General features: G+C 41.3%; 1 protein-coding gene across 2 annotated transcripts in view; it reads left to right on the plus strand.

Moving 5' to 3' along the window:
• ASIC1 (acid sensing ion channel subunit 1) overlaps positions 1-25,938 on the plus strand; it is a 383,845-nt gene that overhangs the window by 293,561 nt on the left and 64,346 nt on the right. Inside the window, exons 1-3 of one of the 2 annotated variants that reach the window (XM_069758825.1) lie at positions 9,950-10,878; positions 22,864-23,014; positions 23,100-23,227. In XM_069758825.1, coding sequence (XP_069614926.1) covers positions 10,288-10,878; positions 22,864-23,014; positions 23,100-23,227 — 870 coding nt within the window. In that variant the 5' untranslated portion in view covers positions 9,950-10,287. Of the gene's footprint in view, positions 1-9,949; positions 10,879-22,863; positions 23,015-23,099; positions 23,228-25,938 lie in introns of those variants that run through there. The other variant, XM_069758827.1, reaches the window with a different exon arrangement.

Consider the following 25,938-nt stretch of genomic DNA (forward strand, 5'->3'; position numbering starts at 1 on the left):
TAATACAGTGGTTGTTAGGGGTCTATCCCACCACATGGAATATGAAGGCGTTAAGTTCTGCTGGAAAATAAAAACTCTGGAACTTTTATCTTAAAATCTTGAGGATAAGCTGCTGATTTTACTTTTTTGCTGTTTTTCCTGGTTCTTAAAACTATGAAAAAGCCACAATAATTAGCTTTTTAGTCTTCAGCGTAACTGAAAAAGCAAAACATTCATGAATTACATCCAACAACTCTTATAGCCCTTTATGCTTTGTCGTTGTATATGGTTTACATTCATCAATCAGCTTTTATGAAGTGTGAATAAAAGGCTTTAGTTTGCTGTTTACCAGAAGTATCAGTTTAATTTCCCTTTATTTCTTATGTATATCTTCTGCACACAGTTATTAGTAGTCATTCTGCACAGCAGACAATTTCCGCTCATAGCTTCATGATGTACTAATAGACCAGCTTCTCTATTTCTAAATAATACACATGTTCCAAATTATTATGCAAATTATATTTTTCTCAGATTTTCCTAAATGGCCGTTGCAAATGAAGCCACCTTTTCGGCCGCACCTCCGCCGCTAGCTCCACCTACTTCTGCATGCGGCCTGCGTACCTATCTTTAACATTAGGTATGCAGGTCGTGCGGCTGTATGCGGATGCTTCCGCATGCGTCGTTTTGACAATGCGGAGAAAAAAGAAATTGCTACCAGCTGCGTCCTATGCTGGTCGCCACATCGTCAAAATGACGCATGCGGAAGCATCCGCATACAGCCGCACGACCTGCGTATCTAATGTTAAAGATAGGTGCACAGGCCGCATGCAGGCCACATGCAGAAGTAGGCAGAGCTAGCGGCAGAGGTGTGGCCGAGAGCGGGGCTTCACGGAGGAAGTCCGCAGCTCCTCAAAACGCTAGTGTGAAGCTAGCCTAATAAGAGTCATCACCGAGTATACTTTTAATTTTATTGAAGAATCCTCCCAATGATAACAGTATAATCTACAAAATGAATAAAAACTCAAAATGCACTGTTCCAAATTAGGCACAGTACAATTACTAAACATTTGATATGTTTTATAGAACTGAAAATGCTCATTTGTGGAATTTGCAGCATTAGGAGGTCACATTCACTGAGCAAAAAAGCATTTTAACTCCAAAACATCCTAACAGGCCAAGTTACATGTTAGCATAGGAACCCTTCTTTGATATCACCTTCACAATTCTTGCATCCAATGAACTTATGAGTTTTTGGAGAGTTTCTGCTTGTATTTCTTTGCATGAAGTCAGAATAGCCTCCCAGAGCTGCTGTTTTGATGAGAACTGCCTCCCACCCTCATAGATCTTTTGCTTGATGATACTCCAAATATTCTCTATAGGGTTAAGGTCAGGGGAAGATGGCAGCCACACCCAGGGCCATATTTAGAGTTTCTGCTGCCCTAGGCACTTTTAGTGCTGCCTCCCCCTTTGGTGGGTATGACACTATCGGCAGTGACTTTGGGAAAAATCGCTAATGTGAAAGTAGCCTTTTGCAGCAGATTGGGCATTTTTTCCGTATCTGCCACGTAACGGGTCACTTACGGCAACACTGCGTTCGGCCTCATTCATTCCCTATGGGACTTGCGGACATGTGCGGCACTTGCGGTTTTGCCATGATCCGGCAAATGCGGTACTTGCAGCGATGGAAAAAAACGCTGCCAGCAGTGTCTTTTGGTCTCACAGCAGGTGCAAAACCGTAAGTGCTGCACATGTCCGCAAATAGACATCACTACCTGTCCCTGCACCTTGCTAGCTCATCTCTAACCATCCCTCTCTGACCTAAAACTACACTATAAAGCTTTAGAAAAACAATTTATTAACTGACATTCCTATGATAATGAGGGCTCCAGGCTATGGCATAGACTGGGACGGGCAGTCTCTGGGTCTCCATTCTCTCTGTGCACACCCTCAGTCCCTGCCTCACTGCCTGTGCACAGACATCCCTCCACCGGACCCGGTAATCACCACTCGCACTAGCATACTGGCAGAGGTGTATGTCAGTTTTCTGGCACTCGGGAAAAGAATTCATTTTGGCGCCCCCCCAGCACACATGCGATTTGCACACTTAATCATGTACAGACGAGCTTCTCTTCCTAATGCTCTCAATGTTCAGTGAAAAACAGATAGAAGCAGAAGAGAAGCTCGTTGTCACAGGACCACAAGTGTGAAAGTCGCATGTGTGTGAAGTGTCCATGTGACAGCTACTGGAACCTGCAGAGATGAATCATGACATCGCAGGCTTCTGAATTCTCACAACGCATGCACTGCACACTTTTAGAATTCTCCCTTTTCGGTGGACAGTCGTGTCAGCACAAGCATGCGATTTGTATACTTCTGACCACATTCTGACTAAACGTTCCCGGCCTCGCTCAGTTCATTTTCATAGAGTTATGCCACACATGTCTAGTCAGCACGTGACTGCATGTATGTAAATCGCCGGCACGAGAGAATCCTGACAGCGTGCAGTGCGCACTGTGAGAAGTCAGAAGTCTGCAGTCACAAAGAATGACTGCAGACTCATCACAAACCTGGACATCCCCTTTAATGCTCCTAACATAAATAAAACATGAGCGTTAGTTAGTATCACAAATAACATTTACATCCATGTACCTGATAGATGATGTCACCTCTGGAGCCGTTCTCCTTCTTTTCTTCATCTTGTCCAGACCCCATGATGAGTTTTCTCATCCACAGCCATCTCTGCAGACCTCCATCTTCTCCGCTCTTTTGCAGAAAATCTCCACATGATGCCCTTAAAGATACAAGTGTCATTATAATGCTCCTGAATGAAAAATTGCCCCTCACTATATTATCTACACAAAACATGACCCCCACACTGTCCCTCTTATGGTACATGCTCTTTACACTGACCTCTCCTTTCCATACCAGCCCCCTCTTCACACTGTCCACTCACACTGTGTCCCCCCATAGGGCCCAGTATTTATACTGTACTCTCTCATCACACTCCCCCTCCTTGGTATACTGTCCGCTCCTGGCTGTGCCCTTACACTGTCCCCATGCTACGAACCCACTACTCAGTTTCTATTCTGTGCCCACTCACATTTCTCCCCCATACTGTCTCATCACACAATTCCCCTCCCTCCTTATACTGTCTCCTCTCACATCCCTCCTGTTCATCATACTGTCTCATATATTTACCCCTCGCTTTCTATACTGCCTGTGCACCTGACTCCCCATACTGTGGCTGCACACATCCCATCACCCTCACTCCCCGTATTCTGTCCACATACATTTTTCACATCGCTATTCATACTGTACCCGCATACATTCCCCCGTTCGCTCCCCATACTGTCTGCACCCATCCCCCCGTACTGTTTCCTCATACATGCCTCCCATTGCCCATACATGTCCCCATTCCCCAATACTGTTTCCTCATACATGCCCCCATTCCCCCGTACTGTTTCCTCATACATGCCCCCATTGCCTAGTACTGTTTCCTCATACATGCCCCCTATTCCCCCGTACTGTTTCCTCATACATGCCCCCCATTGCCTAGTACTGTTTCCTCATACATGCCCCCCATTCCCCAGTACTGTTTCCTCATACATACCCCCCATACTGTTTCCCCATCTCCCCCTTTGCTCTTCATTTTGTGTCCTCAAATATCCCCACACACATTAATCCCCCATTCCCACTCCACTTCTCCCCACACATAATAAATCCCCTCATCCCCACTCAAACTCACCACACACATAATAAATCCCCCCATCCCCACTCAAATTGTTTCCCCCTCCCATCTTGTATGAATGGCTCAGCTTCCCCTCTCCCATCTTGTATGAATGGCTCAGCTTCCCCCCTTGCATGAATGGCTCAGCTTTCCTGCCCCTTGTATAAATGGCTCAGCATCCCCCTTGTATGAATGGCTCAGCTTTCCCCCCCTTGTGTGAATGGCCCAGCTTTCCCCCTTGTATGAATGGCCCAGCTTTCCCTCCCTTGTATGAATGGCTGAGCTCTCCCCCCCCCTTGATGAATGGCTCAGCTTCCCCCCCTTGTATGAATGGCTCAGCTTTTCCCCCTTGTATGAATGGCTCAGCTTTCCCCCCCTTGTATGAATGGCTCAGCTCTCCCCCCTTGTATGAATGGCTCAGCTTTCCCCCCTTGTATGAATGGCTCAGCTTTCCCCCTTGTATGAATGGCTCAGTTTCCCCCCCATCCTTGTATGAATGGCTCAGCTCTCCCCCCCTTGCATGAATGGCTCAGCTTTCCCCCCCTTTTATGAATGGCTCAGCTTTCCTCCCCCTTGTATGAATGGCTCAGCTCTCCCCCTTGTATGAATGGCTCAGCTCTCCCCCCCTTGTATGAAAGGCTCAGCTTTCCCACCTTGTATGAATGGCTCAGCTTTCCTTCCCCTTGTATGAATGGCTCAGCTTTCCTTCCCCTTGTGTGAATGGTTCAGCTTTCCCCCATGTATGAATGGCTTAGCTTTCCCCCTTGTATGAATGGCTCAGTTTCCTCCCCATTGTATGAATGGCTCAGCTCTCCCCCCTTGTATGAATGGCTCAGTTTCCTCCCCCTTGTATGAATGGCTCAGTTTCCTCCCCTTTGTATGAATGGCTCAGCTCTCCCCCCTTGTATGAATGGCTCAGTTTCCTCGCCCTTGTATGAATAGCTCAGCTTTCCCCCCTTGTATGAATGGCTCAGTTTCCTCCCCCTTGAATGAATGGCTCAGTTTCCTCCCCCTTGTATGAATGGCTCAGCTCTCCCCCCCGTATGAATGGCTCAGTTTCCTCCCCTTGTATGAATGGTCCAGCTTCCCTCCTTGTATGAATGGCTCAGTTTCCTCCCCTTGTATGAATGGCTCAGTTTCCTCCCCCTTGTATGAATGGCTCAGCTTTCCCCAGCTCCTGCTCCCATCTTGCACGCATGGCTCGCTCCCCCATCCTCCCTCCGCCCTCCTTCATCCTCCCCCCATCCTCCCTGGCTGTCATACTCACCTTTCCACAATGCGCCGAACCCAGCTCTGTCTCGGCACGGCAGCGTCTTCCTGCGTGAGCGGTCACGTGGTACCGCTTATTAAGGTGATGAATATACATCCATATTCATCACCTTAATGAGCGGTACCACGTAACCGCTCACACAGGACGAGCTGCAGGCACTGAGACCAGGCATAGCTGGAGTAGGTGAGTATGACATCCTCAACCGGGGGGTTGTGAGGTGCGAGGAGGGCGGACGCAAACAAGGAGGAGACCCCAGACTTAAATTTAAAAAAAAAAAAAACAGAATAGAACAAAAAACTTGCTCAGGCCCCCCCCACCCCCCCCCCCCCCCCGGCTCATCCCGCCCTAAGCACGTGCCTTCAAGTGCCTAGTGGCAAATACTGCCATGGACACACCATGAGTTTATCTCCTTTTATGCCCATAGCAGCCAATGAATCAGAGGTGTTCTTTGAAGCATGAGATGGTGCATTGTCATGCATGAAGATTATTTTGCTCCTGAAGGCACATTTCTGCTTTTTAGACCACAGAAGAAAGTTGTCTGTCAGAAAGTCTATATACTTTGCAGAGGTCACTTTCACACCTTCAGGAACCTTAAAGGGCCCTACCAGCTATTTCCCCATAATTCCGATGCAAAACATGACTCTTCCACCTCCTTGCTGATGTCTCAGCCTTGTTGGAACATGGTGGCCATCTACCAACCATCCACTACTCCATTCATCTGGACCATCCAGGGTTGCTCGACACTCATCAGTAAACTAGACTGTTTGAAAATTAATCTTCATGTATGTATGGGCCTACTCCAACCATTTCTGCTTGTGAACACTGTTTAGGGTGGCCGAATAATAGGTTTATGCACCACAGCAAGCCTTTGAAGGATCCTACACCTTGAGGTTCGAGGGACTCCAGAGGCACAAGAAGCTTCAAATATCTGTTTGCTGCTTTGTAATGGTATTTTGGCAGCTGCTCTCTTAATCCAATGAAATTGTCTGGCAGAAACCTTCCTCATTATGCCTTTATCTGCATGGAACTCTGTCTGTGCTCTGTTTCAGTCACAAATCTCTTCACAGTATGATGATCACTCTTAAGTTTTCGTGAAATATCTAATGTTTTCGTACCTTGTTCAAGGCATTGAACTATTTAACGCTTTTCAGCAGCAGATAGATCCTTTTTATTTCCCATATTGCTTGAAACCTGTGGCCTGCTTAATAATGTGGAACATAATTTTTAAGTAGATTTCCTTTCATTAGAATCACCTGGAAAACTAATTATCACATGTGTTTGAGATTGATTTCAGTGATCCATTGAGCCCTGAGACACAATACCATCTACCAGTTTATCTGAAAAACAAAACAATTAAATCTTTGTGACACTTAAATCCAATTTGCATAATAATTTGGAACATAGTGTGTGTTTTATCTATACACTACAACAGAACTGTCCCCTACTAGTAGCCACATTACAAAGCTATGATGAAGAGTGGCATCAGAGAAAAACAATAGCACTGAAACTGGCAGGGAATCTGAGCAAACAGCACACTCCAACAATCCCAGCCAGCATCTGTGCAGTGCTTACAAGCTCAATATAAAAGAACTTGTAAGCCCTGTGCATGTTCGGCCACTCCTGCTAGACTGCTGCTAACCAAATAAAACTGAAATTATTATGGGAAGGGTGCATACGTTGGTGAGTAATAAATTGGAAATATGATTGTATGTACAAGCAGTTTCCAATTCTAACAATTATTTATGATATGAATAGCCCTGGTATGTCTTATCCTTCTTTGTGTTAAGCACATTTACTACTTTTTTTCTAATTACATTAATTCCAGTAGTCTGAAGGGGATTTCCACTGCTAGGATAACCCTTCTTAACCAAATGTTTGGCCCCAAAAAAATAATAAAGCCTATACTCACCTCCCGTGCCAGCTCCGTTCCAGCGGTTTCAGCGCTCGTGGTGGAATGACACCTGGTGCCCAATCAGTTCTAAGGTCACTGTCTCTGCCTTTGGACAAACTGAACAAGAAGAAGAGGTCCAGGCTGCAGCTGCTCCTGGACTTCCTCTTCATGTTCAGCTTGTTCAAAGGCAGAGACAGTGACCTTAGCACTGATTGGTCATGGGGTATCACATGTCACAACACTGCATCACAGCCCCAGGGTGAGTGAGTGCCGATACCGTGAGAGCGGTGCCGATACCGTGAGAGCGGTGCTGGCATGGGAGGTGAGTTTAGGCTGTATTATTTTATCAGGGCTGGACATCTGTTTAAGAAGGGGTTGCCCTAGTAGAGGACTACCCTGTTAAGCACATGTGCTTCCAACTTATTCCAGAACTAGCATCCATCTTCCCTAACTGTTTCTGACTGCGTCTATTGGAATATCAGTCTGCGATCACCGCAGTTAGGTCCTTTAGTAAACTATACAGTATGTTCATTGGAAATGATGGCATTTATTTGACAGATACGAAAAATAAGTCATAATCTGGAACGGAAAGAAGCATTACAAAGGAAAATGACTGTAATCATTCTACATGGCAGATTGGATTTGTTAATAGAGCAAATGTGGTTGTGCCAGTAAATGTAGGCCTGGTATACCAACATAGACATGTTACTAAAACTTTCCTGATGTCTGTTTTTTCCATAGTGATTGCATTGCTTGACCATTACTAGCTATTTGATGGTTGTCACAGATCTGACCCCATGATTAGCAATGAACAGTAACATTAAGAGTAGCTACGAAGCATGGGAAACACTTTTGGGGGAAGCGGAGTTTCCACTCATATGTGGACCCTGTAGCCATAGGCTATGTTTGCACATTGCGATTTGCAGCTTTTTTTATGCAATTTTAATTAATATATCCAGCTGTGTTTCACAGTACCAGCAAAGTTTATTAGATTTCAGAAATCTCATGCACACACCTTGATTTTTTTTTCCTGACGGTTTTGTCAAAGAGCTGCGTTTTTGCAAAGTGCAACATGTCAATTCTTTCAGCACTTTTGCAGCATTTTTCATTTATTGAAAGCAATGGGTAGTGCAAAAAACGCTGCAAAAATGCTGCAAAAATGAAGGTGTCAGGTTTTGCTGCGTTTTTGGATCCAAAACCTGATGAAGTTGAATCAAATTATTTTTTTATGCACTAAATTTTATCAGAATGCACAAGAGACAAATGTACCCCCGACAAAAACGCAGTAAAAAAAAAAACACCAAAAACAAACACTCAGCAAAACCTGCTTTTTTTGACTTTGCTTCTTTACTGCCAAGAGAGCAGGTTTTGACTTTTGGAAAAAAACACATCAAAAACGCAACGTGTGAGTGTAGCCTTAGGTTGCTCTCTGCTCCATGCGAGAAAACAAGTAATATTGATTTCACATGATAGTTTGAAGGACATGCTCCAGATGATGCATTGGGACCCAGTATGTCCACTATTTGGACAACCCCTTCTGAACCCCTATGTTTCCCCCCACTGAAATAATATAATGAGAACAATAAACAAGGAGAGCAAAATGTGTGAAACCTTAACAGATGTCAAGTGGCCACTCACCTAATGGGGTTGTGCACCCCTGCACAACCCCAGTTTGTGCTTGACGGGATGATCCCTGAGAATTGTTGGAGACTGCCATGCACTGCCGCTGCTGGCCAGCACTTCCGGGTTCTGGTCACGCGATCAGAGAACAAGATACGCGTCACCGCAGGTCCTTAAGCTTAAGAAGTGTGGATCCAGCATAGCCCGGACACCGCAGGTCCTTAAGCTTCTCAATGGAATTGACTATGCTCGTAACTGCTCCTGCAGCAAACCCTCAGGAGGAGGGATATAGAACGATGAATGAGAAAAAAAGTTGTAGCGGTCTGTGGAGTGCTGAGATAAGGGATAATTATAGGGACAGCAATCTGGTTAGCAAACCTTTATTAACCCTTCGATCTCCACAATGCCTTTCGACAGCATAACACTATCTTCGTCAAGGTTAATAAAGGTTTGTTAACCAGATTGCTGTCCCTATAATTGATGCAGTAATTGATACAAAAGGAGCCCCGACCAAGTATTGAGTGCATTTACTGAACATACATTTGAGTAGGCCAACATTTCAAATTTTAAAATCCTTTTTCAAGCTGGTGATATAAAGTATTCTAATTTTCTGAGATAATGAATTTGGGATTTTCATTGGCTGTGAGCCATAATCATCAACATTAACAGAAACAAACACTTGAAATACATCACTTTGTTTGTATTGACTCTATCTAATATATGAGCTTCACTTTTTGTATTGAAGGACTGAAATAAATTTACTTTTTGATGACATTCTAATTTTGTGAGATGCACCTGTACATTTTGACAGATATAAGGAATTATATTTGTTATATATCTGATGTCTCCACAAATTCTAGATCTTTTAGAAGTTAGGCCACTACGGTATTATTTTTAAGCAGGCTGTCTTCCTGGCTCCTGAAGTTTGGAACCGAGTTTATCTGACACAATGGCCGTCATCACGTTTTCAAACCACTTTTTTTATTTTTGAGACGCTATAACTGCGCTCCGGCGTTTTTATATTTTCTTTGTATTTGATTCTTTCTATTATCTTAGATAATGCTATAAGGTTTTGCACGCATGCATCTCTACTGCTCAGATACTAGATAGATTTAGTCTTCCTAATGCAGCAATAAAGCTGAGATTTGATCAGTCCCCAGGGCCTGTGTAACATAACCTAAAGGACCTTCAGAACTCATGATAAGAGTCTCCTGCTAAAACAGAGGGAAGAATTCACTTGTCCTTGATGCGATTTCTAACCAATAATACAGGAAAATAAATTCCGTTTCCCAGAGAAGGTAATGACAATTCTAAAGGGACATACCTAATATATGCCCCATCCTTTTGGAATTCTTATACCCTTATTTCTTTCAGCCCAATACAGCACCTCCCTTTCTACTGGAATCCTAATATATTATTGATGACTGCTCTCTTGGATCAGTATTCTGCCGCCTGCAGTGGCAGAGCGAGACTGGAACCATTCAGTGTTAGCATACGGTTGCTATCATCCCACCATAAAGGAATATGAGTAGTGTTCCTCCAGTCACTCCAGCATCTCAGATCATTTTAGATAACACAGAATAGAAAACTGAGACTTCTCAAGACATCCCGTGGATCAAGCAACTAAATATTATTGAATGGAGTGGGAAGAAGTCTCTTACCATGGAGAAGTGTGCATAGTCTTACTTTTTCATGGAAAGAACCGGTGAACCAAGCTCGTATCCACTTATCTTCTACAGTAATTATCTCTTTTTTTTGTGACACTCAGAGAAAGACTTCTTCCAGATCTAAACCTAAGAAATGCCAGTGCAGATATTCTGCACATTGTCTGTGTCTACAGGCAGGGGACATAAAAATAAAAGAGAAGATAAAGTGGATTGTGAAGAGATAGACATAACTGAGGAGAATGGCGGTGTCATGGATGCTGTTTCCTTTGCTGGCAGCTGCACTCTCCATGGACTGAATCACATTATCACTGAAGAACCTTGGGGAGTACGGCGTTTTGTCTGGGCCGGAGCCTTTTTAGTTTCCCTTTTTCTGTTCCTATCTCAGGTCTGGGAGCGTGTGGCTTTATACAGACAATATCCTTATCTCACCATAATCGATGAGATGGTGGCGACCAAGATGGACTTTCCAGCAATTACTTTCTGCAACTGTAATCGCTTCCGACCTTCTCAACTCTCTAGTTCTGAGTTATTATTCCTATCTCCTCTGATAGGCTTTCCAGATGGTGATGGGGATGCAGCACTGGTTTCTGAACCATTTCGGGAAACTGGGGATGGTACATCTGACATGTTCACGATCACTCAACGCTCCTCACACCAGCTTGGTGAAATGATGTTAGAGTGCAAGTATCAAGGAAGAGATTGTGATGTTGATGATTTTATCACGGTAAGACAATACATAATACCCGATGGATAAAATAATTTGGAGAAGCAAAATACCAATCCATGTAGTAGGACCGACCTACTATCTAATGTGTATATTGATGTCCCGACTCTCCCCTAAGAAGTGTTACTGGGTGAAAGAGGGAAGGGGCATGTTGAATTTGAAGATGCCCTTGGCTTTGTTCTCATATGAGATAAGCTTCTGTCAGGGGAACCTGGTTGAAGTTTATCCCTTCTCCATATCAAGAACACATACATGCTGGGAGAAGCTGAGCATGAATGTATGGCGGAATCAGAACAAATAGAAAGCTATCTAAGGTGAACCTTGGAACTATAAATATGCAGTATTTCTAAATCCCTGGGGGAAAGTTGTGGATTTGGAGATACATTACCATGAAGGAATTGGAGGATTATTTGGATTCAGATTTTGGAATACTTGGTTGAAAAGACTCCAGAAGCAATGACTCAGTTGTGTGTTCTTGCTGAACTATCACAACAGTGCTTTAAATACAGTGTAGATGTTTTTGTGAAGATATTTGTGGCAATAGGAAATATCAGATAATAATACTGCAGGGTGTGTAGGGCACCTAGCTGAACAAAATAGCAACAAGGGACAAGTACTGATAGAGTGAGCAAGATGAAAGTTCTCATTTTAAGATTTACTTTCCTGAATCATTTATTTATCCTCTGGTATATTTATGGGTGAATATCATTATTGGAAGCTCTGAGACGCTGCTTTTATTAGCCTGTGCTAACAGTATGTGGCTTCGCACTTTCAGTACATGGAATGGAAGTAATCTAATTAAGTGTTGTATTATAAATATGGATGTTTCCACATTAGGCTCAGTTGTGCATAAGGACATTATTACGCAAATAACTATTGTAAGATATAATTTCTAAATGTTACCTGATGGGTGAATTCATTGTATGATTGCATGATTATTGCACAGCTACCATTTTTCTTTCTCTCGCATAAATATATATCTATCTATATATATATATATATATATATATAAATATATATATATCTATATATATATATATATATATATATATATATATATACGATAGATAGCTATATATATATATATATATATATACACGTAGTCATAGCCAAAAGTGGCATCCTTGAAATTGTTCCAGAGTATTTCTACCAGAAAAATTATTGCAATTACATCTTTTGTTATACACATGTTTATTTCCTTTCTGTGAATTGGAATAACATAAAAATGGAGGAAAAAAGGCAAATTGGACTTCACAAAAAAAAAAAAAAATGGGCAGGAAAAAAATTGTCGGCTCCCTCAACTTAATATTTGGTTGCGCACTCTTTGGAATAAATAACTGTAATCAAATGCTTCCTATAACCACCAACAAGCTTCTTACACCTCTCATGCATGTATAGTATATACTGCCGATCTTACAATTTATGATGTCTTATATCATACCGTCTATTGGCGTCTCCCCAAATGGTGTATTATCATATAGTGTCTAATTATTTGCATCATACAATGTTGTGCCAAGATACCATCACTAGTGATGAGCGAGTATACTCGTTACTCGAGATTTCCCGAGCACACCGTAGCTGTATGATTTGCGGCTGCTAGCCAGCTTGAGTACATGAGGGGATTGCCTGTTTGTTAGAAAATTCCCACATGTATTCAGCCTGTCTAGCAGCAGCAAATCATGCAGCTACGGAGACAGGAACTAAATCTCCGAGCACATCCAAATACTCGGAGATCACCCAAGCATGCTCAGGAAATCTCGAGTAACTAGTATACTCGCTCATCACTAACCAGGACCATATGGTGGCCAAATTATTCTTTCATACAGTTGCCCAAATAACAATCCTCTGCAGAACTTATTCCATGGCTCCAGCCCAGGGGCTCCTTTTTAAGTCTAGATCCCTGTACAGGAGTTAAAGGGTGAAGGCCTTGACAACACCTGGGATCTTGTAAGGGAAGTGGCTAGTGCTAAGCCTGTCCATGGTAGCCATTTTAGAGCTGCCATTTGACCTCTGACAGAACATCTTTACATTTCTCTTCTGCACTGCGTGGTTACTGTGGGTCTGTTTGTGTGTGACAGGCATTGTTTTCTACTTCCTTGCCCTTAGTGTCAGTGAATTTGTCAATGAACATCTCCAATTACAGCATTCTCATCCACTTAATGACCCATACTAATTAGATGAAAGTCATCCAAACCTGGCTGTATTCAGTGGGAACAACCTCCCAACCACAGTGTATGGAACTTCTCAACTTTCCCATGGCAGATGACGCTGAGGAAGATGAGGATTGAGCAGTGTGAACTCAAAAGCCAAATGCTTTTTGTTCTGACAGAAATGCCCTCCACTGACTTTCTCTCATCTCACCATTGATTGGCTAATATCTATTTAAAGGGAACCTGTCACCCCGTTTTTTCAGTAGGAGATAAAAATACCGTTAAATAGGGCCTGAGCTGTGCTTTACAATAGGGTATTTTTTGCCCCCTGATTCCCTACCTATGCTGCCAAAATACCTTACAAAAGTGTCCTTTTTCGCCTGTCAATCAGGCTGGTCAGGTCAGATGGGCGTGGTCACAGCGCTGTTTCTCCCCCACATCTTGCTTATGTTTCCATTGGTGGCGTAGTGCTTCTCGTTACTATTTAACGGTATTTTTATCTCCTACTGAAAAAACGGGGTGACAGGTTCCCTTTAAGGCATCTTCTGACACAGCATGTGACTATATAAACAAACATGAGCAGTATAAACTGAACTTCACCAACACCTGATGCTCTAGTTGCCTGCCTGTTCTGCCAGTCCTTCTTACTTAGTCCTGGCCCTGATCATACATAATGTATTTATTTAATTTATTCACTTATTACTCATTAATTACAAAACTCATACAAAGTTTAGATGTTCTAGTAGGATCATAGAATGTTAGAGTCAGAAGGGACCTCCGGGGTCATTGTGTCCAAACCTTTGCTCAATGCAGTATGCACTAAACCATGTCAGACAGATGTCTATCAAGCCTCAGATTGAAGACTTCCATTGAAGGAGAACCCACCACCTCTCGTAGCAGCCTGCTCCACTCATTGATGATCCTCACTGTCAAAACAATTACTCTAATATCTAATCTGTATCTACTTCCTTTCCATTTCATTCCATTGCTTATTGTTTCCATGTGCATATCAGAATAAGGATGATCCCTCTACACTGTGACATCCCTTCAGATATTTGTAGGCAGCTGTTAAATTTGCTCTTAGCCTTCCTTTTTGCAAGCTAAACATTCCCAGAGCTTTTAATCTTTCCTTGTAGGACATAGTTTACAATCCATTCACCATCCTGGTAGCTCTTCTCTGAACTTGATCCAGTTTTTCTATGTCTTTTTTAACATGCACAGAACTGGGCACAGTATTCCAGATGAGATCTTATCAAGGAGGCGTAAAGGGGGATAATTACTTCACGTGATCTAGACTCTATGCTTCGTTTAATACATCCTAGAACAGTGTGTTAGGGGTCGAGTTCCCGCCTCTGCACAGGGGGAATCTCGGGCCATCTCCGCTGCGGTCTCCCATTCTTCTCCTGCCACAGTGGAGCCTGCTCAGCAGAGACGTCGGTCCCAGTGTCTCGCTCAGTCTGACTCTGTACAAAGGGTTACTGCTGCTTTTCTTGCTTCTGCCATTGAAGTCAGTGTTGGGCAGCGGCGAGCAGACGCTTCTAGGACTAAGTCCTGCTTTTCTCGTTCTGAGCATGCCCAGAGTAAGATCTCTCAGTGGAGATTGAGGGTCACATGTTCAGATACTGCAGCTAAGTCCATTGGTCCTTCTAGGAAGGTCCTGTAGGTGCTCAGGCTCTGTAGCAGCCTCTCATTGGTCCTTCCTGGAAGGTCATGTACTTGATGCAGCTATTTAAGGCTCTCATGACCGCACGGCCATGCACTAGTATTGAATCAGTTATGTGCATGCACCAGTGTGGTCACATTTATGTGTGTTCAGGGACTCGGCTGAAATAAGCCCCTAGAATGCCGGCACCTCCGGCGAGGAGATTGTGTGCATGGATTTAGGGCCCCGGCTGAAATAAGCCCCTAGAATACCGGCTCCTCCGGTGAGAAGATTGTATGTTTGTTTTGCCACACACTGCCTTCAGCTCGGCAGTTGCTGGATACTGCTGTGAAATCAACAGGTTTCCGCATTTCTTAGTTGCAAAGGTCTCAGCTGCTGACTCGGGGCGTCCTCTGGCGCGGCCTTAAAAGCCACCGAGGGTCAGAGTGAGATCTGGCACAATGTCTCTGTGAAGTAACAGAGTGCGTTTCTACCGCCGTATAGGTCCGCCATTTGCCAGCAGCAGGTCCTCTCCTGCACGGTGGACGCCGGGCTGCGAACGCACCAAATAACATCTCTCAAATTTACTCGGTGTGTTTCACCAGCCCTAACACTGTGTTTGCCTTTTTTGCTGCTGCATCACACTGTTGACTCATGTGCACTCTGTGATCTATTAGTATACCCATCTTTTTCACACGTGCTGTTGCTTAGTTTTAGGGTATGTGCACACGTTGCGTGTTTGCCTGCGGATCTGCAGTGGATTGGCCGCTGCAGATTCGCAGCAGTTTTCCATCAGGTTCACAGTACCATGTTAACCTATGGAAAACCATATCCGCTGTGCCCATGGTGCGGAAAATACCAAGCGGAAACATTGCGTTGTATTTTCCGCAGCATGTCAATTCTTTTGTGTGGATTCCACAGTGTTTTACGCCTGCTCCTCAATAGGAATCCGCAGGTGTAAAACCACAGGTGAAATCCGCTGTAAATCTGTTGGTAAAAGACAGTGCGTTCTACCTGCGGATTTTTCAAAAACGGTGCGGAAAAATCCGCACATGAATCCACAATGTGGGCACATAGCTTAATTCCTCCCATTCTATAAATGTAATTTATGTTTTTCTTGCTCAAATGTAGAATCTTGCATTTCTCTCTGTTAAATACTATTCTATTAGTTGCTGCCCATTGTTGAAGCTTATCTCGATAATTCTGAAGTCTTTCTCTGTCTTCTCTAGTGTTAGCTATCCTTCCTAGCTTTGCATCATCTGCATAATTGATTAGTTTACCTTCCGTTCCCTTGTCTATATCATTTATAAAAATATTGAACAACACTGGGGCCAAGAGAGACCCTTGTGGTACCCCATTTGAAAAACTCTTCCAATTGTATGTGCAATCATTTATTACCATTCTTTGAATACAATCACTGAGCCAGTTATGATTCCACATAACCATAGTTTTATCAATCCCATACTTGGTCATTTTTTCAATAAGGATAGTATGAGGTACTTTATCAAATGCTTTGCTGAAGTCAAGTTATACTATATCAACCACATTTCACTGATCCACCCAGTCAGTGATTCCATCATAGATGGAAATTAGATTAGTCTGGCATGGTTTGTTTGCTCCAAAGCAGTGCTGCCTCTGATAAATTAATGTATTCTTATCTAAGCACTTACATACATGCTGTTTAATAATTTGTTCAAAGATCTTTCCTGGTATAGAAGTAACATTCACTTGCCTGTAATTTCCTCCATCTGCTTTACTTTTTTGAACATAGAGAAAAAATTTGCCCTTCTACAATCTTCTGAGACTTCCCCTATTCTCCTGGAATTTTCAAAGATTCTGGCTAGTGGCTATGCAATTTACTCTTCTATCTCTTTCAATACCCTAGGATGTAATTGATCTGGACCATGAAGTTTAAATTAATTTAAATTAACTAACATTAACATTTTCTTAGATCCCAACAAAGCAATGGGATCTCAATTTTGAAAGTTATCAGTCAGGAGAAGGGTACAAAAATATTTCCAAAACATTACCTATACCGTGAAACACTGTGATGTCGGTAATGAAAAAGTGGCTTAGATTTGGTACATCAGTGACATTATCTAGAACTGGACATCCTTCAAAATTTGATGAAAACAAAAGAATAAAATTGATCCAGAAAGCTGCTACCACACAGGCCTGGTTATAGTCCAGTATTCAGGCTCGGTCTGGAGCCAAACACACACAGTTCCCCAGGCTCAGGGTTACCTGCTTAAGAGGTCCTCAGGTTTCCCAGCCTGGCTTCACATAGGTCCTGTCAGCCCGGACCCTCAGTGCATCTTGGACTCCAAAGGAGCACTCCACCGTTCCAGTCTTACACATGGGCCTCCTTACCATATGCTGCACACAGGAAACTAAATTCCTTCCTGTCTTTACAGGAGCACACCCCTTGGGCCCTTGGGAGGTGTGTGGTTAACCAGTCCCACCCATCACTTCTGGTTAACCCTAAATCCAGCCCTTTACTAGAAATACAGGTTTGTGGGACTACAAACCCCAGCAACCTGTCCCGGATTTAGATCGTAGCAGACCTCTCTCTGTGTGATACACATCTGTCTCTCCATAAACCATTAGTTGCTACACCACAATATATATACGGTATATACTGTATATAATATGTATGTATGTATACGTGTGTGTGGGGGACATATACAGATAATATAATATATACATACTCTATAAATGAAAAGTCTACACACCCCTGGTAAAATGCCAGGTTTTTGTCATGTAAAAATATATATGTTTGTGTATGAATAGATACATTTTTAAGCCTCAGCTTGAATATTTTAAATATGATGAAATTATTTGAAACATTTCCAAGAATTTATGAAACTCCTTGAGATATGTGAATGCCTGACCTCTTCCATCCCTACACATCTACAAGTGTCATGTACTTTTAAGTATTGCATATCTCATTATATAAAAGTGTATAATGAGTCAGGGCCTCTGGGGAAATCACGTTTAATGTTAGATCGGTGCAGAAAAGAACAAATTGTAAAATCTATAATTTAAGCTGATGAAGGTATGTGGTCGCTTCAGAGATCACAACTATCTAAACTCTTCAGTTTATACTTCTAAAACAATATTAGAAGATAAATATTTGGTATATTCCTGTTTGTATAGTTGTAGAAATTATGAAATACCTGATAAGTGCCCAATATTGTCGTAATGTAGTTTGCACTAATGATATTAATTAATCATAGGGATATTATGAATGGCACATGGAACCCTTTTGTATGTTCTTCTGATAATTTTTTCAATGAAGAGGCGCGCAAGTAGGAAGAAATGGTTACGAAATGAGTCATGTAGCAAATATGATATACTCAGTAAAATGTATGTAGTTAGGATAAGCAGGATGCAATCTGAGTGAATTAGACATTAGGCGCAAAGGAGCTTGTTTAAGAGAAGTCCAGGTGGATTTCAGTTTCCTGAAGAAGATCATTCACTTAAAATGGAAGAAAAGGCTCATTTCATACAAGAATACCTTGCTCTTCCTAGGTTCATTTTCTTATGTGTGTGGTTTGTGACCTCTAAACTGCTATCATCTGCAGTACTGAGGACATTGCATTAGTAGGCATGTTCCAATCAGTATAATTAAAAGACTTATACAAACCAAGGTGCCAAGTGTAAAAAAACAGGCCTGATATCCTCCCATTATAGTGATTAATAGAAAGTCAAATGAGGATAAGACAAGAAGACTTTATAAGGCTGGCATCCGGGCTAGGTCTTTTTTTGGAAAGACAAACGATGATCCCTTCCCATTTTTGAACTTTTGTTCCCTGCCTCCCCAAGACTCTAGAATTGCTAGATTCCATGAAATTACAACAGGGAACGGAGATTTTCCTCCTTTTCCTTGAGTGCTTGAGGACTTCTTGTTTTCAGACTTTCCTTCTGAGTTGGCAAGTTTGATCAATCTCTCTGTCTGTTTGACTATCTATCTGCCTGTCTACACCACTTTTCTTGTTATTTTTGCCCCTTTTCCCAAATCCTCAAAGTTAAGAGAAGAGATAACCAATAATACTAGATAATACTAGGATATTAATAATATTTACAGGGAAATAGCAGCAGTACAATGTATATTGTTTACTTGTCTTCAAATGTGAGAATCAGCCACTCACCGCTCCTATTATATATTGGAATTCATGCATTAAAAATCATGAAAAAGTGAACATTGACATCACCTACGCGGGCGGCTTTGGTCTCTGCATGCTAAGTAGTCTTACAATACACACTAACAGTGTGCTTTCCTGCCGGCTCATTATTGCTGATCTGATTGTGTGCATCACACATTGTACATCATACAGGGACTAGCCCAACCCCTGAAATGAGCATCACTGATGACTCTTCGTTTCAGGGAGGGGGCAGGGCTGAGGCAATGACTGCAGCCTTTTCCCCCTGATGACGCTTTGTTTCAGTATCCCAGCATGCATTGGGATTCTCAAATGGAGCGTCATCAAAGAGGAAGTAGTAAAAAAAAGCAGTTCTATAGTGTAGCTAGGGAAGGATAAAGAATTTTTAATGCAAGTATACAAGGCATGCTGTTTAAATTATTTTGAAGAAACACCAAGAATTTGTCTTCGTTGAGGAATGTAGATATGGGTTGGCCAAGGAACCTTGGTGCAGCAGATGATTGACACATCAATCTTACTTCCCAGAGAAATCATAGTTACATGTCCAACAATGATCAGCTCAGTACTGGGATTCAGCTACACCCATTTAATAATTGTGAGAAGTCAGCCAGAAGTGGTGTTTATAGAAAAACTATGCTAAAAAATCGATGCCTTCGACTTAGAAGTAAGTCAAGCAACTTAGCTATGCGAGAAATCAAAGTGACTGGTGTGCAGAAAAATGGCAACAGGTGCTCTGGACTAATGAGTAAACATTTTTAAATGTTTGGCTGTAATAGAAGGCATTAGGTTCATCAACGCGCTGGAGATAGTTCGAATAATAAGTGTCTGCATGCAACAGTGAGGCATGATGGTGGTTTCTTGCAAGTTTAAGGTTGCAAGTCAACAAATTGAGTTTTGGTATTTGGTCATGATTAATGGTGTCTTAAATGCTGAGAAACACAAGCAGATGTTTTTCGATCATGCGAATCCACCATGGTGGTGTCAGATTGGCTCCAAATTTACTATGCAGCAGGACAATGTCCCCAAACATACCATCAATTTAGTGAAGGGCCACCTTTAGTGTAAAGAATGAGGAGTCCTGGGAGTAATAATATGGCCCCCACAAAGCTCTGATCTCAACATTATAGAGTCTGTTTGGGATTGCACGAAGAAATTGAAGTATTTGAGCAAGAATATATCTACGGACGATCTGTGGCTGATTCTACAAGATGTTTGGAAAAACATCCCTACCGAATCCCTTCAAAAATTATGAGTAAGTGTACTCAGAAGAATTAATGCTCCTTTGAAGCCAAAGGGCAATCATACCAAATATTGATTTAATTTAGATTTCTCTTTTATTCACTGACTTTGCATTTTGTTAAACGCTAAAAGTAAACTATTATCACTTCTATTTTTGAAGCCATTTTTAGTTGGATAAAACTTTTCCTCAGTACTGTCGGTGTAGTATGCAGTAAGCGAGCTAAGAAATAACATTGAGATAATGGAGGAATTCTATAATTTCTTTACAGGAAAGAAATATATCTTGGTACCGTGTTAGCCAGTAGATAGAAAAATATTTAGAATTGAGAGTCCTCAGTGGTTGATACCTTTTAATGGCTAACTGAAAAGATGGTAACAAATTGCAAGCTTTCAAGACTACACAGGTCCTTCATCTTGCCTGATGAAGAGACCTGTGTAGTCTCGAAAGCTTGCAATTTGTTACCATCTTTTCAGTTAGCCATTAAAAGGTATCAACCACTGAGGACTTTCAATTCTAAATATTTTTATAATTTCTTTAAGGAGTTTGGGTTTCCTTTCAGCGCTGGTAGATGTACAATAGGTGCCTAAGGCTATGGTCACACTATGGTGATGTTATGGTTATGGTGATGGTTTGTGTAGTGCACTAATCATGATTTTCTTTTAAATTAAATTATTAAAAGGTAATTTTTATTCATTAAGCAGTGGGGCTTTCTTTCTGTGAATTTTCTATGGTCACACTACCGTATTTTCTTTCTCCCGAGAGAATAGGGACGATAATGCCAATAACATTCTGATCAATCTATTATTAGAGTGTGATCATGGTGTGATCTGATTTTCTCTGATGAGATGGAAAAAAAAATTCTACATTTTCTCCATTCTGTCCATCTGTGAAAATGTCTCACTTTCTCCTAACCCTACAGATCAGGGTAAGGGTAGGCGTTTCATTTGGCATTATTCTAAATTTGTGGGCCTCCAAAGCTTCAAAGAGACTAGTCAAGCTAAGATGCTGTTGCAGCAGCAAGCGCTGTGCTCCCCCTGCTTCTGAGCTCTCCTAACCAAAGATATACTGCAACTGTGCTGCCAAAAACTACACCCAAGTACTCGACAGCCGACAAACTGCCATCATTTTTTCCCCTTTGCTGAGTTTCCAATTTGATACAGCTTGGATGCTTATTCCAAATACATTTTCTGAAAATAGAGTTAATTTTGTGGAAATACTCTAGTGGGCCCCACATCAGAGAATTGTGTAGCATATTTGTATGTACCAATACCAACAGAAGGGGCCTGGATCACATCTCCATCTTCTGTTTAAATTTCATAATAATAGGTCTTAAATTTAACTTCTCGTAATCTATTAAAGTGTCCATTATCTTTGCTCTAAATATTGGAACTCTAAGACCAACCGCACTCATAGGGGGACACATTTTGTCTATTATCTACATGGAGTAGAGCAAATTAAAACCAGCTGATGGTCAAACCAGAGAAATAACCAAAACCTTCAATTACAGAAATTGCCATTGGTGAGGTAGAGGAGCGTCTACTAAAGATAACAATGTGTCAATGGCATAAAGAGATACCCTTTGACTTCATATCACCTCGATGAGAACCAACAATGTCAGGAAGCTCTATCATAATTGCTGCCAACAGCTCTATAACCATCACAAAGAGCAGGGGAGATGAAGGATATCCCCACTAAGGTAGACTCTGTGAGACAACCATTGATTCATAAACTCGCCCTTGGTTCCTGATCAATTTAATTGATAAACTGAGGATTAGATAAACTGAGTTCCCAAATGTGGCAAAATTACTGTCTGTATAGTTGTTTCCTCTTCAAAGTTAGGGTAAAATGATTATACGCAACTTCACCAATTTTGAATCCTATTCGAGTTTTACCAAAATAATCCAATGTTTTAGTCTCCCTTTCAAGTAATGGACGCATTGCACAAAAACAACATATGGGAGTAATTTAGTTTTACTGTGTAGCAATTTCACAATAATTGTTTTTTTACTGCTTTAATGTCCATTTAAATGGATAGCTTTGTAAGTAATGTGTGGAGCAATCTATATAGGGCAATATTACTTTGTTATCTGTTTCTTGGTACAAATATTGGAAATTAAGCATAATCTCCAGCATGAGAACTGGAATTCTTCCATCTTTCTAACAACTATTTATGCACTTGACTTGCAAGAATCCGTCTCATTCTATTTAAAACCTATTAATGACCTCTTCAGTCACAATAAGCCGGGTAATGAATGCAATGGATTAACTGATCACAAACTGTAAAGAAGTGTTTTCCATTATTTGTGCCTTAACAATTCGATTTGTCTTTTTTTGTGAACCTGGACTGGTCACTTTATCTCTTGCTGCCTCTTAGGCTGTGCGTTATCTCTACAGGACAAGCTGATTACATCTAAAATTTCTATGAAGAGATCTGAGTCCTGAAATAAAATTTAATTGCGTATCCATTCGGCCCGTAGCACGTGAATTGTCGGAGGACGAGCCGTTCTTCACGGTTATATGACATTTATGATTTTGTAGGCCTCTGTCTCACTTCCCTTCTCGTTATTTTGTAGAATATATCTAGATTTCCCTTGTCTTGTGAAGGAGTGACATATCTCTATTCTGGGTATCAGGAGGACCATGGAATATTAAACTTGAGAGGACAATAAATTCATGATTTTGCCAAAAAATATTTCACTGATTTAATTCTTATACACTGCAACAAGAATCCCAGAATGGCAATTCTTCAATCTGTTTTATTAAATATATATTTTTTTATTTCTGTCTCAGGTTTTTACAAGATACGGGAAGTGCTATACTTTTAATTCAGGCCAGAATGGACGTACACCATTAATAACTACAAAAGGCGGCACGGGGAATGGTCTAGAGTTAATGCTGGATATCCAACAAGATGAATATTTACCAGTGTGGGGAGAAACAGGTCAGTAGGATTCATGTTTTTTTCTTCATTGGCCTGACCCATTTTCATAAAGAAGCTGATTACCTACTGTGTATCTACTCTGCAGATGAGACCTCGTTTGAGGCAGGAATCAAGGTTCAGATTCACAGTCAGGATGAACCTCCTTTCATTGACCAGTTGGGATTTGGCGTGGCTCCTGGATTCCAAACATTTGTGTCTTGTCAGGAACAACGAGTGAGTACATATTTTAGATTATGTTGTGTATATCATGAAATGGCCATAAACATGACTTAGGTTTGGATTAGCAGAACTTGTGACTTTCAATGTTCAGTAGAGCTTTATAGCAACAGTGGTGCTATGACTTGGCACATTTTCCGTAATTATGGACTTTTAACGAGCTGTCACACAAAGATACATTTTAATTAATAGACCTTGGAATAATAGTTCCATAATAGTTCCATAATTGGATGTGTTAAAAAATGTTCCTGTGCTGAGATGGTCTTAAAAATGTCCCTCAGCTGTGTACTGTGTAATGTGTAATGTGCAGAGCTGCTCCAGTTCTCGGTTGGCATATACCACAGTTCCTGGTCAGGGAGGAGGGGGCATAAGTCACTTATGATAAGTGAGTATACAGACAACACAGCAGGGGCTCACAGCTGCTACCTTCTCAGGAAACACATTTCCCTGCCTTTTGTTTCTCACAGGAGGGAGTGTTTCTGCCGCATCACCAGCTCATCTTAAATTAAGTTAGTGACACATAGGCTCAGTGGCCGCTGGAGATCCTTATTCAGTGGCGTGATTTATGATTATCTCAGATTAGGCAGAAACACTCACTCCTGTGTTACCTCAGGCAAGTGAATTTGTTACTTCAGGCAACAGTCACTGTGAGCTCATGTTGTTTCATCTGTATAGCTACTTATCATAATTGACTTATACCTACCCCCATCCCAGCAAGTAGCTGGGGTATGTGCCGACCATGAACCAGAACAGCTCTGCATGGTAAGACACAGCCATTGCACAGTAAACAGCAGGGGCACATTTATAAGATTATCTCAGCACAGGAACATTTTTACAACACATCAAATTGTGAAACTTATTTTTATTCCAAGATCTATTGATTAAAATGTACTTTGTTCTTGGGAGAACCCCTTTAATCAGTAGATTCAAGTTTCACATTGGTCAGACCCTCAACGATCACATATTGATGGCACATACATATATTTTGCATAATGTATCTATACTAAAATGGGAAATTATGTAGCAAATGCTGATGATTGTTTTCACTTTTAAACACATTGAGAGCTACATTGATATAAATTTGCTACACTCAATCAGTTATGTACTATTTATACTTTTTCATTAATTTAATTGCATGTAAGGTCATAACAAAAAAGTAAGTACACCCTGAATTCTAATGGTTTTATATATCAGGATGTCACGTAATAAAAAAAATCAGTTCCTTTGAAGATGTTAAAAGGTATTAAAATTAAGTAATTGGAATCTCACATGAACAAAAACAAATGACAAATTACACCGTGTCATTATTTCATTAACAACAACTAAGCCAAAATGCAGAAGCAGCGTGTGGAAAAATTAAATGCACCCTTATTGCCTCCCCTAGAAATTTAGAGTGTAAAGGTACCGTCACACTAAGCGACGCTGCAGCGATACCGACAACGATCTGGATCGCTGCAGCGTCGTTTAGTGTGACGGTACCTTAAGCAGACATGTTATGCTAATCAAATGCCATTTACTAATTGTTTATCAGCAAGTGTGACCTCCTTTATAAAAGCAGAAGTTTGGGCAGTTTGCTGGTCTCCAGCATTTAAGTGCTCAATACCAGCAAATACAGTCATTGCTACGGAGGAAAGACATCAGTAATGGTCAATGAGCAGGACAATGATCCCAAGCACATCAGCAAATCGATATCAGAATCTACACATGAGTACAAGAAACTTTGTATTATATCTTATCAGAGAAATCTGCTTCTTTCTCCTCCTGGACTGATCAATCATTGTCAAAATTCTCAATTCCTGGATAAAATCTGTATTCAGTGAAGACAGAGCATTGCATTGCTGAGATAGAAAATGGAAGTTGCTACTGATGAAATTTATGTAAATGAGAAAGGAGAGGGAGGAGCTAGAGGCAGAGCTCCTCCCTTTCGCTCTACATAAAATCTTATCAATAGCAGCTGCCCTCTTATATCTCAGAAATGTAACAATCAGTCTTCACTTTATACAGATTTTATCTGCGAATTGAGAATTTTGAAAATGACTGATCACCAGTCCAGGAGGAAAAAAAAAAGATTGCTCTGATAAGATATAATACAAAGTTGGATATTTTCATGTGCATGATTGATTTATGAAATAAAAATTGAAACGATGGTTACACTTTAATAGCGCTGGGCATAAACACAAGCCCACAAACCTCAATGAGCTTAAAGGAATGTCTAGTACTTGCACAACCCCTTTTTAAATACTGTATCCCCAATATAAAATAAAAACATCAAATACTGACATCCTGCACTGGCGCCATTCCATTGAAGTTGGTGACGGGGATCCCAAGGCTCGCCTGACATTGTTATGCCTTTGAGACTATCAGCGGCCACTAGTAGGTTGCCTTTGGATGAAACTTAGATGTCTAAAGGAACTGAGAGAGCAACAGGCCAATGATTAGTTGCATCTGGAGACCCAGCGTCGACATCACTGGAACAGTGTCGATGTAAAAGATGAGTATATAGTGTTTTTATCATATTAGGTTAATATAGTTTTTAAGAAGTTGTTGCTCAAGAAATGGACAATCCCTTTAAGCAATGTTGTAAAGAGGATTGGGTCAAAATTCCTCCAGAATGAGACTGAAAATCGTACAGAATATGATTACTTAAAGTTATTGCTACTAAAGGCATCTGAATTCTTCACACCCTGCATTTTGGCCTAGTTTTTGTT

Source organism: Ranitomeya imitator, chromosome 3, assembly GCF_032444005.1.
Source record: "Ranitomeya imitator isolate aRanImi1 chromosome 3, aRanImi1.pri, whole genome shotgun sequence".
Classification (NCBI taxonomy): domain Eukaryota; kingdom Metazoa; phylum Chordata; class Amphibia; order Anura; family Dendrobatidae; genus Ranitomeya; species Ranitomeya imitator.